This window comes from Neovison vison, chromosome 2 (genome assembly GCF_020171115.1).
Source record: "Neovison vison isolate M4711 chromosome 2, ASM_NN_V1, whole genome shotgun sequence".
Taxonomy (NCBI): domain Eukaryota; kingdom Metazoa; phylum Chordata; class Mammalia; order Carnivora; family Mustelidae; genus Neogale; species Neogale vison.
In genome coordinates, this window is record NC_058092.1 from 58,233,193 (window position 1) to 58,249,648 (window position 16,456).

Here is a 16,456-nt window from a genome sequence, read left to right on the forward strand (position 1 = left end):
ACTTTCTCCAAGTAACATTTCTTTCCTCCTCTCAAGTGCATGACTGAGCTATTCAGGCTGTAGCTTACTTAGAACTTCCCAGCTACTCAAAAAGATTAATTCAGGGTACGGAAGCAAAGACTTTTTATGTAAGAATAGTTTTGACATAGCTGTGCTTCTTAACATAGTGTTCAAAGTCACACTGCACCGGAGATAACGGTCTGTTTCCTTCCCAGTGAAATTTAGTTGAGGATTTAAACCTGGAAATCAAATAGTTACACTAAAAACTACAAGCCCTTTGTCCGTTCTTCATAAGAGAGGAATGCCCAGAGGACTGGACATTGGATAAGCTTAACCACCCAAGATAATGTTGGTTAAAGATCTTGCCTGCTGTTGACCTTAGAGAGGCAGCTCCGAGTACTGCCATAGATAAAAGATGCTGTTTTCTCCTGTAGTTTAACCTCAAGGCTCATGCTTCCACAACAGAGTCCCACTGTGAGAGAATTTAAAACACGAATGCGTATGTCCGAGACTGCTACCCTTCTACAGGAGCTTAGAGGGCACTACCCTGGAATAATCTTAAACCTTAAGGAATCATTCAAGTGCTGGATTGAAATGTCCGGTGTCCTTTCCAACTTTGGCATGGTGGCAATAAAAGATCACTGGATGAAATAATCTAGGATCCATAACAAGTTTGATTGGTAGACCAGCACACCATCAGGAGTATAATTGTCTTTCAGTTGAGTTCAGGGAAACTGATGCTAAAAATCATTACTTTGCAAACAATGCCTTTAGAATAGAATAGCTGCCTGCTGTTATTGTTCAGTAACACTCAGTTTTAAGAAGTTTACTAAGTTAATTTGTGTAAATTTTTTTTTCCCAAAATAAGAGAATTACTTAAAGGGACCAAATACTGTCAATTCCTACTTTTTTTATGGAAGGTGGAAAGTGGAGATTGTACTAATGAAAACTATTTGATGATGGGACATACAAAATGTTTTAATTTAAATGAAGTTCTGTAGAAGAAAAATTAACTAGCTCTCAAATCCCTGGAGTAACCTGAGATGCACCTGCTGAAAGACAGCCACAATTCAGATATCACCAGAGTGCTCTATAGGTACTTAGGTATATTAGATAAATAACTTTAACAGCTCAAATCATACTTCCTTTAGTATCACTATGAAATTTCTCCAGTTTAAAATGTAATTTTTAAGAAACAAAGTCAGAAACTTTGGATCCACATACCATTTTTTGGACTGGTTTAATTAAATTAATCAGTAAATTCAGTGAGCCAGTAGTCAGGTTGAATGACTTTTTTTGACCAGTTCTTTTTCTGAGTTGCTGTATTTATGTCGATAGACCGAGCAATAATGGACACTGATTTTGGCTTTTACCTTGTAGTGCCTTCGTTTTAGGGCAGAATTAGAAGCTGGTATCTGTCTTTTGTATGTGTTTATCTCACAATGTGAAAGAGACCATGAGATCTGGAGCTGGCAAAATTTGATTAAGATCTCCCTCTTTGAATTTTTTTTTTAATGAATAGACTACCACAGGCGAACATTTGTCCAACGTCACCACGATCATGATATATGAGAGATAGGTTTTATGCCCTTGAGTTAGCAGCAAATGTAAAACAGAATGTATCCTTGCTTTTTGTCTTTTCTGTAGTTTTGGATGGTACTCATTATGTGCATAACTAACACTGTTTACTGTATGCTTCTGTCTGATCAAGTGCATGTTTAAAAGAAAGTTACTGTTTGCCCGCTTAAAGTTAAATGTTATAAATTTAAACATGTTCATGTAATAATCAGTTTGTTGAGCATGTGTTCACACCCTGTCACATGATTATTTCCTCTACTCAGAATGCTGCTTACAAACACAACACAGTTAACCTTGGCATGCTGCCCTATGGAGGTATTTCAGCAATGCATGCAGGCAGAAGCATGACTTTAAACTTGCAGACTAAGTCTAAATTTGATCTACAAGAACTACCTCTTCAGAAAGTAAGTATGGACTGCCTTACATGTGTCAGCATACCAAAGCCAATTAATGTTGTTTGTTCACTTAATGTGTTTAGGCTGTACATACAACCCTGCTTATAGACTCTCCTGAGTCCAAAAAGCACAAGGGCAAATAATGTAGAGCCCAAACTCTTAGCTGCTAAATGAATATTGAGAGCTAGAATAATTCTCAGGTTCCTGCTTAACAGCTTGCTTTTTGGATTGAGCAGGTACATGGCTTTTTGAGTTGCTTTAAGGCTCATTTTCTTATTACCCATTTCTTTTTCTTTTATTCTTTGTTTTCCTTTCTTTTGTGTGTGTGTAGATTTATAAACGTATATTTTTTAAAATGTTTTTGGAGATAGCCCTCTCTTCCTTTGCTGATGCATTCTGAGAACAGAGCTAGAAATTATTGTTGGATTTCAGCTGATCCCTTTGGAAAAGACATAGAGACCTAAATTACAATGGAAATGAAGTGGTTGGCACTCCTAAATGCTTCTTCAGCCCATTGTCTTTGTGGAAAATATCACACGGAAATAAAACATGAGAAACAACCTCATGGCTTAGCTAGCAAATTGTTACTCATCCTAGACTAATGGAAAAGGAACACGTTAACAGGGCTTTCAATATAATTGTAGGCTCATTTGAAATGAAATATAGTGAAAGACAAAACATTTCCATTGTCAAAGGAATATTTCTGCTGTTTAATTCAGGCAAAAGTGAGAATGCACATTTTACCTGTTTAAATTGACTAACGCCTCTGTCTTAGTTACATCTTGTTAGAGGCTAATGAGTCATTTTCATGCAATATGTCATTATGACTATATTATTAATATAGTCATTAGCCTAGTAAGTTTTATGAAGAAAAACAATGCAAAGAGGGATAACAGAGTAACAGTAGCCTCCAAATACTTCTCTCATAATAAAATTAATGAACATGAGGAAAGAATTCCCATCCCAGCAAAATGAAGGCCAAAGACCTCAAATCCATGTTTTATTGTTAAATTAGTCTTAATAACAATCCCTAACTCTGTATAGTTTTCTTCATAGTGTCAATAGAGGAATAAAACCAAAGAGACATCTATATTCACAGCTTTTTCATCACCCACAGTTGTTTGGGGGCGGGGGAACTAACTAAGTTAAAAACTTTTGAATGTTGGATTTGCACGGAGGAATAGATAAGACACCATTTAACTAGGCCCCTCTCCTGATGGGCTTGCAATTGATAGGAACCAAGCCCTTAAACTAATAGGATGGAATTTCAAAATTTAGTGAGCAGATCAGCAAGATCTTGATAGGAAGGAGTTGTTGTTTGCACCCCTTGAAATTGTATGGAAAGCCCCTTATTTTGCTAATGTTCATCCCTATTAAACTCAGCCATCTATAGAACAATATGGATATAGTCCGTGCCTGAAAAATGGTAATATACTTGAAACTGTTTCTCAATGTTTAAATTGTTCCCCAAATATCAATTTGGTGCCTCTATGTTGCTATATTAACTTTCCGATCTTGTTTGGGGTACCCAAGGGAACAGATTCATTAACTGTTACTATAGCTCTAAGAGAACCTATATCAGAAATATTACAGAGTTCTAATATTTAGAGACTTTTCAACCTTCCTCAGTTAGATGACCGAAAGGAATTCTCTTTGGAAGGTACATTAAATTGCAAGCCAAAAATAATTTGAGTATTGAAAGACTCCATCGTAAAATGAATTATCATCAATATGTTATCCACACGAGGCAGGGAGTGTGGAGAGAGAGAGAAGAGAAAGCAATGGAGGGAAAAGGAATATAGACAGGACAGTTGGCTGCATTACTCCTGAAAGATTACATGACCCCAAATTACCAGTTTAAAGCATATAAACTTTCAGCTTTAGGCATCTGGGGCGACTTTCCTATCCTGCTGCCAGTGTAGAAGCCTTGTCAGGTATGGGCACTGGGTGCTTGATGTTTCAGGAATACTCCAGACTCTACTTATTCCCATGGATTCCACTCTAATTCTCTGCCCCCCTCGTCTTTGTGCTCAGGCACAGCTCTTCTGCAGAGCTGCTTTAATTTGAAAATGTCTTTGTTTTTTCTGCCAAGCTTTAGAGTCACCTTCTCTTAAAATTTTCCTTTCTTGGCTCCACTGACCATCGCTAACAGGTCTTATGGTCAAGGTTCAATTTCCCGAGTCCTCACTGGGAGAGGACAGAGACAAAAATTATTTTCCTTTGACTTACAAATGCATAAAAACCTATTACAACATTTTTGTCTTGCTACTTAAGATAATAAAAATTTGTACCAGCAATTAAGATTTCTTTGCGGTCTCTAAATGCTTGTTAGCCATGAGAATTGCACTGAAAATATAAAGTAAGATCAATTTATAAAGAAGTATTTTCTGTAGATAAAACTGATAAAACTGTTCATTCTCCCATGGAAATATGGGAGCTCTTTTTATTTATAAAATTTCTGAATGACAATACTAGCCATCTCTAGGTAGGTGCTATGGTAAATACCTCTGGATGTCCTGAGGAACCTAAATTAACATTTTCACATATTACCAGTTAAGTGCTGGAAACGGAGTTACAGAGATTCCTCAGGGAATGTTCAGGGGCTGAAGTCCACATCCTTTCCCCATACTCTGCTTGGCAAATCGTACCTCTTGCAATTAAGAGAGGCAGTTTTTTGTGTTTTCTCTGTCACATGGAGATGCTATTTTTGCAGCTTGTGTACCCAGAAAGGGTACCCTTCTGTGATTCTAGCCTTTCCCATCCTCCATATTGGTAACTGACGGAAAGGCACTATTTGTACTAACTGAGGTCCTAACTGAGGGTGTTACTCGTTTTCTGTTTTGAGTTTCTGTTTGGTTACCAAATGTATCTAGTTTTTTGTTTTTTTTTCAAATGTTTTAAACAAATTTATAATAAACTAATTAAAAAAGATAGTTGTTTGTAAATGAAGACTGAAGAATCTGTTCTTCTAATTACAAAATGAATATTGATGTAAATGAAGAGAGAAGACTCCCAGATTTTTCTGTGTTTTTGAATATTTCTAATTTGTTCATATTTATTACATGCCAGGTCAAGTTTTGTACATTTTTCACGAATTACAAGCTCCATATAGGCTCCCTATACTATAAACAGTAAATTACATGTTCTATGGTAATTTTAGGCAACATATTAACAAAATGTCAAGATACACAACGTAGTTATTTTAATATTTAATTTCCTTTAATTTTTATTTACTGATGTTTATTCTAATTTCCTAAAAAAATTAGTAGTACTTATAACCAAGCAATTAACATGTATAAATCATTATTAAATTATAAAATTATTACTATTTTCTATCTATCCATTTATTTATTCATTCACTCATTCATTTATCATTTATTTCCTGCCTCTCCAAAAAGCATTTAAGGCAACTTTCTATGACATTATTGGTGGTTCCATGTGCTTCTTCCAATGTGTTCTGTTGTAATTGAGCTTAGTTATTGCTTTGAAATTTTATGTTATTAGAGAGAAATATAATATTGTAAAATGTCAATTCAAATTGCCATTTTTATAATCCAGATTAATGGTAGAATAAATATATCACCAGGAGAATTAAGACAAGGATTTATTAAGAATCTACACTGTCCCTGGTACCATTAGGTACCTTAAATATGTTTTTTCACACAAGCTTCACAGACCCTCAATGGAAGTATTTATCTCCATTGTACAGACCAGGAAACTGAGGCTCATGTGTCACACAAAGGAATTTACCTACATTCTACCAATTTCCTATTGTTACCCTTGCACCTAAAAGTAGTAGCAGGTAGAATCTGAATCTGACTCTGCTTGGCACCAGGTTTCCTGCTGTTTTTACCATACAATGAAGCCTTCTCAACTATTTATAAAACCTGACATTTTCAGAGAACATAACTCATCATTTTTGATAGAGCTCTTTCATGTACATTATTATCTTACATCATCTTCATAATAATCCAGAAAAACAGATCTTATGGGATGGAGAAAACACTACACAGTAGAGTATATTAACTGATCTAAAACCTATCATGACCCAAATCATTCCCCACTTGCTACAGATACAGGGCTTGATAGCAGAACCTAATAAATGCTCACAGTTACCTCGTGCTTTTTAAGATTCATTTGCATTTCCTGGGCACTCAGTATTATCAAAAATATGCTTGAAGGCAGTGAAAGGTCAAAGATTGTGAACCCAAGTTAATCACTTCTGCTACTGCAGCCCCAGAGACAAGTGGAACTGGGGAAGAAATCACTGGCCTCTGCTAGATCCCCTCTGCAGGTGTGTGGCTGACAGTATAGTGTGATCTCTTACACGCTGGAGAAAGTGACACTTTTTTTCTTGTTCCTTTCTTTTTAACTTCTACCACCATAATATTATACCATAGCACCTACTGCTTATTGGCTTATTGAAATAGACACTAATGTAAATTACAACTTCAGGAAATTATGGAAATATATGTATTAAACAATCTTTTCATAGAATTTTGCCTGGAAGAAGATGGCCTTGCTATCTGTTTTATTAGTTGACACTCATCCCACTATCTTTTGGATTAGAAAAATTTGGACAGAAATGTGTGCACTTAAATTATTTTTAAATTTCTAATGTCCTATCTTACCACATCTATGTAGATGACTCAGGATCAAATAGTAACAATATTTGATATGCATTTATTCACCCTAATCTCAAGGGTTACTTACTTAATTCCATTTTTTTTTTCCCACTGAAAGCAAAGCAAGATTAATGCAGCACCTTGGGGCAACTTAGGCCTATAGCTTCTATTGATTCTGCTGCATTTATTACTGGCTACCTATCACTTAAGAAAGATTCACTTATCTTTCTAATTATGAAAAAAAAAGAAAAAAACCTCCGGCCTGTAAATTCACATGAATCCTTATGGACAATGGCTAAAATTACCAAAATAATGATGTTATTCATTCAGATGCTTTTTCAAGATGACAATGAAATGCTGGTTTAAAAACTCATCTGAACATTATATTGAGACCTTCAGAATAAACCCCTCGACATCATAATCATTTATATTGAAACTTGGCATATATTTTAATACCTATTTTTTAAATATGTGCAGAAAATGAATAATCTAACAATAATTTTCATGAGAAATACTTTTAGGAAGATTATTTTTAGAACATTTTTAAATCTATTGTAATGCTTTTTGTGAACTATATGCCAATTACTAAGCAAAACAGATCTTTGAGTTCTTAAGGCATATATCCCAAGAGTTTTGCGAAGTGCCAAATGTTAATACCACCCTCATATAATTTCTCCAGCTAAATGCAGTAAGTATAATTTTTCAAGCATTCAGTGCACCCATTAATTAGCTAACCAAAGCAAAACTACTAGATCTGCTAAGCTCATTTATTCATATTTGTGAATCCTGTACATACATACTCACACCATAAGCTCACACTCACACACATGCACATATATATCACAGATTTTCGTTCACATTTATGCCTCAGCAAAATTAGAAATTACTTCTTCCAGTAGACACTTGTGATCCTTTATGGTAGTCAAAAACATAAATGTTAAATCTATAAACGTCCACAGACATTTCTGGGGCTGTATCTCTTCAGCAAAACTTCTCCTTAGCATTAGTGTATTTCTTAACAAACATAATCTGTGGGTGTTCATTAAGTTATAATGACCATTTTCTCTATTCTCTTAAATATCTGAAGACCTACAGAATTTAGAAGCTGAGAAAATGGTGCATTATGGTGATTTTCCATGTCTTTTATATTTAATTAGTTATATGTGCCAAGGAAAAGAAGACATTCTTACTATTTTAAAGTATCTAAAGAAAATATCTAGAATGTGGTACTAGAAATATTTGAGTAAATAACTGAACCTCAATTTTATTATCTCTGCAATAACAAATTTCAACAGTGATAGCTTCATTACTTTTTTCTATATTTTTCAGTTGTTCCTTTTACTCCTTTATAGAATTTTAACAACAAAGCAACTGCATTTATATACAAGTCAGTAGCACTTTATCAAAAGTATAATTTTTTTCTAAATAGCTGTACATCTTTCGAGACAGAATGTGAACCCACTATATAGGGTTTTTTTGGACCACCTCCCCCCCAACGTTAATAAATGGTTTTCATGTTTTTTTTATTTCTCCAAACTTAAGCCCCAGGGAGTCTCACTTATGAAAAACAAAAAGGCCAGAGCATTCTTGAAATGAAGAAAGGAAATTGCGTTCAGGAAATTCTTTTAATTTTGTTGTCTAGTGAAAGTATTTTTTTCATGTGTCTGCATGTTTATGTTTCCTCTGACCCCTGTACTGTAGAAGCGGTGTGGTTGTTAGCTCTAATTTTAAAAAGAGAAAGATTGATTCTTAAACTAAGGAAGAGCCTACACCATCATGATATTAGGATTTTGACTAAAGGATTTTTTTTTTTAAAAAACACCAGAAAGAATTCTGCAATTCTTAGTTGCTCTCTGTGACTAGGAGTCCTGTCTAGGCAACTGAAGCAAGACTAGTGGAGGAAATAGGAAAGAGATGAGGATGATATGGAGGAAAAAAAAAAATACTTGTGTTACATTCTGTCCTCTTCTCAAAAATAGATTTTGCACACACACCTAACCAGATGAATACATTCATTATCCTACTTCCCTGGCAAAGAAATCAAGCCAGAAAGACATGGATATTAGTTTAAATCATTAATTTAAACCAAACCAAACAAACAAAAAACACCGGTGAGTAGTGCTTACGCTGAAAATTTATATTTTAAGTGCTTAATTTTAATAATTTGACTTGTCTTATTTTAATATGTAGAAAAATTGTGTGTGGGCATATGCAAATGTTTTAATCTGAAAAATGAAAAGACTAGAAAATTAATGCTTAACAACAGACAAACAGACATTTAGTAGTTATCTGGTTTTATTTCAAGTAATATGTAGTTTTAATGTGTTACCTACATGTAATTTCTCAAACAAATGCAAGTGAATTCATTCCTCTAACCCAGATGCTTCAATTCAGTACCTGTTTTCTCTTTTTTCATACTTTCTGATAGACTCATGAAAAAGAAATTCTTATGGCCAAACCACAAGAAGAAAATTGAGTTATCTCCTTACTTTTCATGATATCCATTAGACCTTAGGAAAAATTCATCTAGTGTCATAATCTTATTTTAAAACAGTTCCAAGAAATCTCTTTTAAAAAAATGCATGCAGTCAGAATGCAGATTGCACGGTTATATAATTGTTTTTTAAAAAACAACTAGGACCACTCTGTGTAACAGATGAGGGCTGCCAAGCAGCCCATCTGTGCCATGTTGTGAAGAGAATGGCCCAGTTCTCCCATCTTGGGGTTGGACAATTCCTCACACAGAGTAGAGCTGTACATACGCCTCTAACTAGGCTTTATTTGTCTATAGGGATACTTCAAAACATGGGCAGAAAATGGCATAAGAAACACTGGGCAGAATTTCCCACCTATATAAAATTTCCCAGGAAATCAAGGAGTACCTGGATATCCTGTAGGTTAGGGGAGGAGAAAGTCTTTCAGGAAAGTTGGTCTGTTTCCACAGGAAAAATATACCAGTACTATATCCTCCACTGGAGGCTGTCTTTCTGATGGTATATAATTACTTGCTATTACTCAGATCAGACTATGGAGCCCTCCCTGGTATCCAATATTAATAATAATAATGACAGAGGTATTATTATTTGTTAAAAATAATAAGCAATAAATCAGCTAGAACTATATGAAGAGTTTAAACTTTAAATCGTAAATGATCTATATAAATAAACTTAAAATCAAAACAGTCATTTATTTATATGTGATTCTAATAGCCCAATATTTTTTATGTTCCTTTCATATTTCCCTAAAAGCAATCTGTAGATAATGTCATAGTACCATAAGTCTTACACTATGTTAGTATTAACACTATGTTGGATTAGTGCAAGTCATGTTCTACCATAATCAGTACAGCCTTATAAAATCTGTTTTAGGTTATGGTTTGAAATATTGAAAGCTACATACTATGTATTATATTGTTTCTGTTTATATTCTAAATGGTAAGATCATACTAAAGAATTGAATTAAGCAAGTTTATATGTTGTGTTTTTTAACAATTGGTTAATTTTATTCTGATTATTTTTTTATTCAGGTACTGTAAATAACCTAAACTTTTCTTTAAAATTCAGTAAATAACTCTAAGGTGGTTATTTTAATTGAATTACTCACTGCTTCCAAAAAGCTGTCAATTTAGAATTCTTACTGAGTAATTAGTGTATAACAGTTCTTCCAGTTCAGGATATATTGTGTTTCTGCAATTAAACAAAATTAATTTTATCATAGTCACTAGGGACTCTTTTCAGAAAACTATGATAAACGTCTATTTCATCACTAAAGAAATGCCATACCATTTTCGCAATAGACCCCGTCCCAGCAAAGCAACATTTTAGACAATGGACAAGAAGATGTATCTCCTAGTGGCCAATGGAATCCTTATCCTCTTGGGAGGCGGGATGTACCTCCAGACACCATTACTAAAAAGGTAACCAATTTCAAATTAATGATACAAACCATGAACCTTGCATATCCATTGTAATATGTAATCCCTATCTTGTGTCTTAACATCATTTCTAATTTTGTAATAAATTTAGGCTAAATATTACCCCACTATAGGGAGTTCAGTTAACTGTAAGTGCATTAAAAAGGATGAGAAATGAACACTACCAAATGTTAAGAATTGGTAACAAATTTTTGTAAGCAACATCCTGCCACCTCTCTGCAGATACTGTCACCTCTTCCTGGTGCCCTACCTTTGAAGTGTAAGCACAGGATTGTGGGTAATGCATACTTCTGAGCCTCTTTAGTTTAGCAGTCTGGTGCAGTCAACTTGTGTAAAATGCAATTTGACTAAAAGAAGTTCGATTTACCACTTTTAAAATCATAGCAGTTCATTCATCCAATCATTCATTCAATAAATACTTACTGAGCAACTGTATGTGTTCAGCTATGTGTTGAGCACTTGCTAGATACTGGGAAACAAAAATGAGTAAGATGGTGTCTTACCTTGAAGACCTTTTAGTCTAGTGAGGTAGGCTAAGTGATAGGTAGGTAATTATAATATCATGTATTAAATCACCATGAAGGGAAGAAAAGAAGCCACAACGTTGGGAAGATAATTGTAGCATATATGAGGAACTAGGGATTGGTATCCCAGAATATATTTTTTGAAACTCATATAGTCAACAACAAAAGACATACAACACTAAAAAGGATGGTAAAATACAAGGGGAACTAGGAGAGTAAATAAACATTTTTAAAAACGAAATACTTTTGTCAATCAGAAATACAAAAAAAAAAGATGCTATTTTATAGCTACTAGTCACAAAAATTAAGAAGTCTGAAAAATGTAGGTTGTTTGCAACTATAAGAGCAATGGAAACCTTTATATAGTTCTCACAGGAATAAAAAGCACAATCAGTTTGGTATCAAATTATCTTATAAAACTGAACATGAACATACCCTACTATCCAAAAATTGCCCTCCCGAGATACTATTCAAGACACTTGTAATATTTATAATAGTAGAAAACTGGAAAAACCCAAATGCCTACCACCAGGAAAGTTTGTAAATAAACTCTGCTATTCACGCAGAAAAGTATTTTAAAGCAATGAAAATCAGTTAATCATAATTATGATATGTGTATAAACTTTTGAAACATAATTTGAGCAAAAAACAAGTTTCAGAAGATGGAACACATCAAAACTATCATATTTATAAATCTCAAAAACAAGCAAAACTAAAAATATATTATTTAGGCATAAGTACATGAGTCAGAAAACTATTTTTATAAGGGAATGGTTAACAAAATTTATGATTATGGTTATCTCTGAAGGGAAGGCTGGAGGTAGGATTAGGGAAGAAATTTGTATTATTCTTGCTGCTGTTTTATTTCTTAAATTGAATTGTGGCTCTTACATTTAGTTCTTAAGTACAAGAGTGTTTATTTTATAATTATGTCTCATAACTTGCTATATAATCACATACTTTCTTTGTAACCTAGGTGATGATTTTCCTCTTGATGACTCCTTCAATGTTTTTTAATATATACATATATATTACCTATCACATTATTTTACCTAAAATGTTTGTTAATGACCTGATTTGCATGTATTACACGTTATTAATCTGCCTATTGGGCAATATTAAGCCTAGAAGATAAACATAATGCAGTGTGATTAGTGCTATGAAGTTGGGATCTAGGGCTACGAAAGAATCTGGAAAGGGCACCTGTTCCGTAAAGAAACTAAAGGAAGTTGAGAGGAGTGATGTGAAATAAGGCTGGAGGATAAATAGAAGTTTGATCATGCTGCATTTTATTCTGAAGGAAATAAGAAGAAGAACAGTGAAGTGTTTTAAACAGGGGAAAGCCAAGATTAAAATTTCATTTAAATAACACTTTGATAGCTTTACAGAGAATGAATTGTAGAGGAGAAAGACTGAAGGTGATGGAACCAGTTAGGAAAGTTCTTTTGTAATACAGGGGAGAGTAAATGGAAGCAATGGGTGGTGACAAGAAATGCATAGATTCAATATCTTCTTCAAAGGTGAGCCAACATGATGTTGTGATTGGCTGGACATAGGATATAGGAGATAGATATAAGTTCCATGATTGATACACAGGTTTCTAATTTGGACAAGGGATTGATATTGTGCCATGCACTGAGATTGGAAGTACAAAAAGAGTGATAGGTAGAAGTGGAGGAGGGGAGGTTAACTTAAGTTTTAATGTGTTGATTTGAGGTATATGTAGAGTATCTGAGAGATAATGTTTATTGCTTATTTGGATATATTTATCTGAAGTTCAGAAGAGAAATCTTAGCTAAAGATACAAACCTAGTAATCATGTCATAATTAGCTGTGAGTGAGACAGATAGGTGACACAGAACTCCATGGAACACCAACATTTAAAGGATGTTCTTAGGAGGAACAGGAAAGGAATAACTAAAGATTTTATCAGTAGGGTTCTTTCTGACACAAGTTATAGGAAATTCAAGGGAAATAGCCTTGAATGTTAAATACTTAGCTGATTAACAATATTTAGAGTATGCCTCAGATCTAGTCTTCAGTATTATAATCTAAATACTTAGGGCTTTTTTCCCTCTCCACTCATAACCATACTGTTGGTTTTATCCTAAAATTGGTTTCTCTCATTATTTTATGTTGGCTGCCAACGACAATTGGAGATACAAGCTTCTGTTTTCAAATCCATCAAGGGAGAGAACCAAATTCCCAATAGCTGTCTGTTACAAGAGGAACATTTCAACCCTAAATCTCTCAACTAACCTCTTCTTATATCTCACTGATCCAAAATAACTAAGGACTTCCTATCCCTAGCAAGTCTATGAAATTATATGATTGGCTTTGACTAATCAGTTGGAGTAGAATAGATAGAGCCCTCGACTCCAATGACCACTAAAAAACTAGAAGGAAATGTTTTAAGGAAGGAGTGGTCAGCAGTTCACACAATGTGAAAAAATCAAGCAAGGTAAGTATGAATAAAGGCTCTTTGGATTTAGAAACATAGAGGTCATTGGTGGCCTTGGCAAAAGCAGTTTACTTAACTGATGGAGTGGAATCCATTGGAACTTACATTAAGGAGCAGATAAACATAGAAACCTAAAAAACTCAAGAAAGGAGCTTCCACTTGGAAGTAATGAGACAATTATAGTAGATCTAAAAAAGGATGTAAGGAAGCCAGAAAGAATATTTAAGATGACAGACTCCTGATCATATTTGAAGGCCGATGAGAAGCTATTGATGAAGAGGAAGTTGAAAATCTCAGAGAAGAAAGGAGGGGAATCTACTTATTAATGAGGAAAGATAAGAGGATGAATGTAATGGCATAGAGTTGAAGGAATACCTATCAGAGTCGAGGGGAGGTTGCCTGACCAAAGGCAGGAACTATATCCACTTGCATAGTTGCAAAGTTCTACTATAATATTCCCATAAAAGAAAAAGATTCATTCACTCATTACTCTTAAGTGGAATTAACAGGTGTTTACATTATCCTCCATATATCCGTTTTATCTGAAATCTATCTTCAAACTCCCTAATATTATGTTTAATCATATCATTAATACTAATCATAATGATCATTTGTTTGCTTCTCTACTTACTTTAAGAACCCCATGCAATCCTGTATTGATGAAACACTTGTGAGGTTGTTGATCTTATTGAAGACTAAATAATTGCTTAATCTATCTGAGAACTTCATAACTTTTTATATGTCTTATCAAATGTGAAATACGTAGCATGTCTTTCATATATAAGCTCATTTGTATCTTCTTCTTACTATCATGATGTGCATTTTCAGACTACCCCCAAGTTATAGCTCTTTGGTCTAAAATATGAGACTGTAGAACATACAGATGTATCCACCTATTATCACACAGAGTAGAAAATATAAAGAATGCTCTAAATATTCAAATTTAGTTTTTTATTATATAATAATTGAATATAGTAAGTTAATATTCAGTGAAAAGCAACCTTAAAAAATGAAAATGGTAATGGAATTATTAGTCTGTGCTGCAGAATTTACTGATATAGCTATGAAAATTATACTCTTATTTATTGGGTTTATATTTCATTATACAATGAATGTTTTTAAAAATCAATATTACTTTTGCAGTTGAAGTGAGTAGTCATTAAGCTAGACAGACTGAGAATAGAAAATTAAAAATTGAACTACAAATAGAATAGGGAATCAAAAGAGAATAAGTAGTGAAGAAGTCTTAGCCAGTTCCATTTGAGTGTATTTCTTAAAGTCTCTGTATTAAACTTTTTTTTATGTTATTGCTATGCCTAGAGATACACCTTTGTTACTACTGTGATACTCCAACTGTGTGACATTAGTGCTGTGATACTGCTGTGCATCACACTGTGATGCTTCAGATTTTTGGTGGGAAACACAGTTTTAGAAAGATTTTGATTGAACTGTGGCTCTCTGTTCTGGTTATCATAGCTCTTTTTTTGATCTAATATTGGTAGTACTCATGGGTATGCCTATAAGTACTCCAGGCACTAAAGGAGCACAAATTTGGGTACTCTCCAACACATAAAATTTTTTAGACACACAAAATAATTAGACAAAGATCATCAACCAGAAAAATTTTGTTCTTTATTGCCTGTTTCTGTCCTGAGTACCTGAGTGTGGCTAATGTTGAGTGTGTTAAATCCTGACTTGGTTTTTTGGTTTGTTCATTTTCTTTTTTTCTGAGTGGCAAGGGGTGGGATTTAATTGACTTGTTTTTTTGATGATGTAATAGTAGGTGGTAGTTTTCAATTCTCTCTTGCCCTGTCAGTGTCCAAAATCTCAAATTCTAAATGTCCACTAATTCAAAAAGTCTGGGAGTCATTACTAGAAGAACATGTCACAGCTATGTAAATCTCCCTCTGAATTCCAAGTCATACTACTCAAGCACTTTGAGAATTGTTATTAAAAACTCTTATTGAAAACAACAGTGGTTTCAGGAGCATTTGTATGTTAGACTCCCACCACATCTCTGCATTAACTGCTGTAGTCTCTGGGATTATGCTGCAGTCACCCTACATAAGGACTACATAAGTCATCCTACATAAGAACTATCATGTACCATATATTAAATATTACTCTGTGTCTGGCATAGATGTTTTCATGTATTTCTTCATCTAATCCCTATGACAACCATATCCTATAAGTACTATTTTTTTTATCCATTGTATGAAGAAACTGAGTTTCTCAGAGACATGGAGTTTAGGTTAGATTACTTGCCAAGATTTCACAGGTGACTAAATATTTTAGATTACTCTCCTACACATAAGAAAAAATAGTAGAAAGTGCATAGTATAAAACATAAGTGAAAAATTTTTCATTTTAAAGTCAGACATTAGGGGTACCGGGAGGCTCATTCAGTTAAGCTCCTGTCTTCCATTCAGGTCATGATCTCAAGGTCCTGGGATCAAGCCCCCACCTCCTGCTCAGGCAGGAGTCTGTTTCTCCCTCTCCCTCTGCTCCTCCCCCTGCTCTTACTCTGTTTCTCTCTCTCTCTCTCTTTTCTATCTCAAATAAATAAATAAAATCTTCAAAGAAAAATAAAAAATAATAAAAAATAAATTCAGACACTCTACCCTGATTTGGCAGAATCCTTCCATAGAAATGACAAGGTTGTTTTTCTTTAATTCTGAAATGACAAACTCTTTTGAGAATATTGAGAGTCTTTTTTTTTTTTAAGATTTTTTATTTGTTTATTTGACAGACAGAGATCACAAGTAGGCAGAGAGGCAGGCAGAGAGAGGAGGAAGCAGGCTCCCTGCTGAGCAGAGAGCCCGATGTGGGGCTCGATCCCAGGCCCCTGGGATCATGACCTGAGCCGAAGGCAGAGGCTTTAACCCACTGAGCCACCCAGGTGCCCCGAGAATATTGAGAGTCTTAAAAAAATGTGGAGA

The 16,456-nt window shown here is 34.3% G+C and overlaps 1 protein-coding gene across 4 annotated transcripts in view; it reads left to right on the forward strand.

Annotated features, from left to right (window-relative positions):
• LRRC7 (leucine rich repeat containing 7) overlaps positions 1-16,456 on the forward strand; it is a 562,518-nt gene that overhangs the window by 479,027 nt on the left and 67,035 nt on the right. For 3 of the 4 annotated variants that reach the window (XM_044238449.1, XM_044238451.1, XM_044238450.1), the window contains one exon: positions 10,395-10,514. In XM_044238449.1, coding sequence (XP_044094384.1) covers positions 10,395-10,514 — 120 coding nt within the window. Of the gene's footprint in view, positions 1-1,841; positions 1,983-10,394; positions 10,515-16,456 lie in introns of all 4 variants that reach the window. The other variant, XM_044238453.1, reaches the window with a different exon arrangement.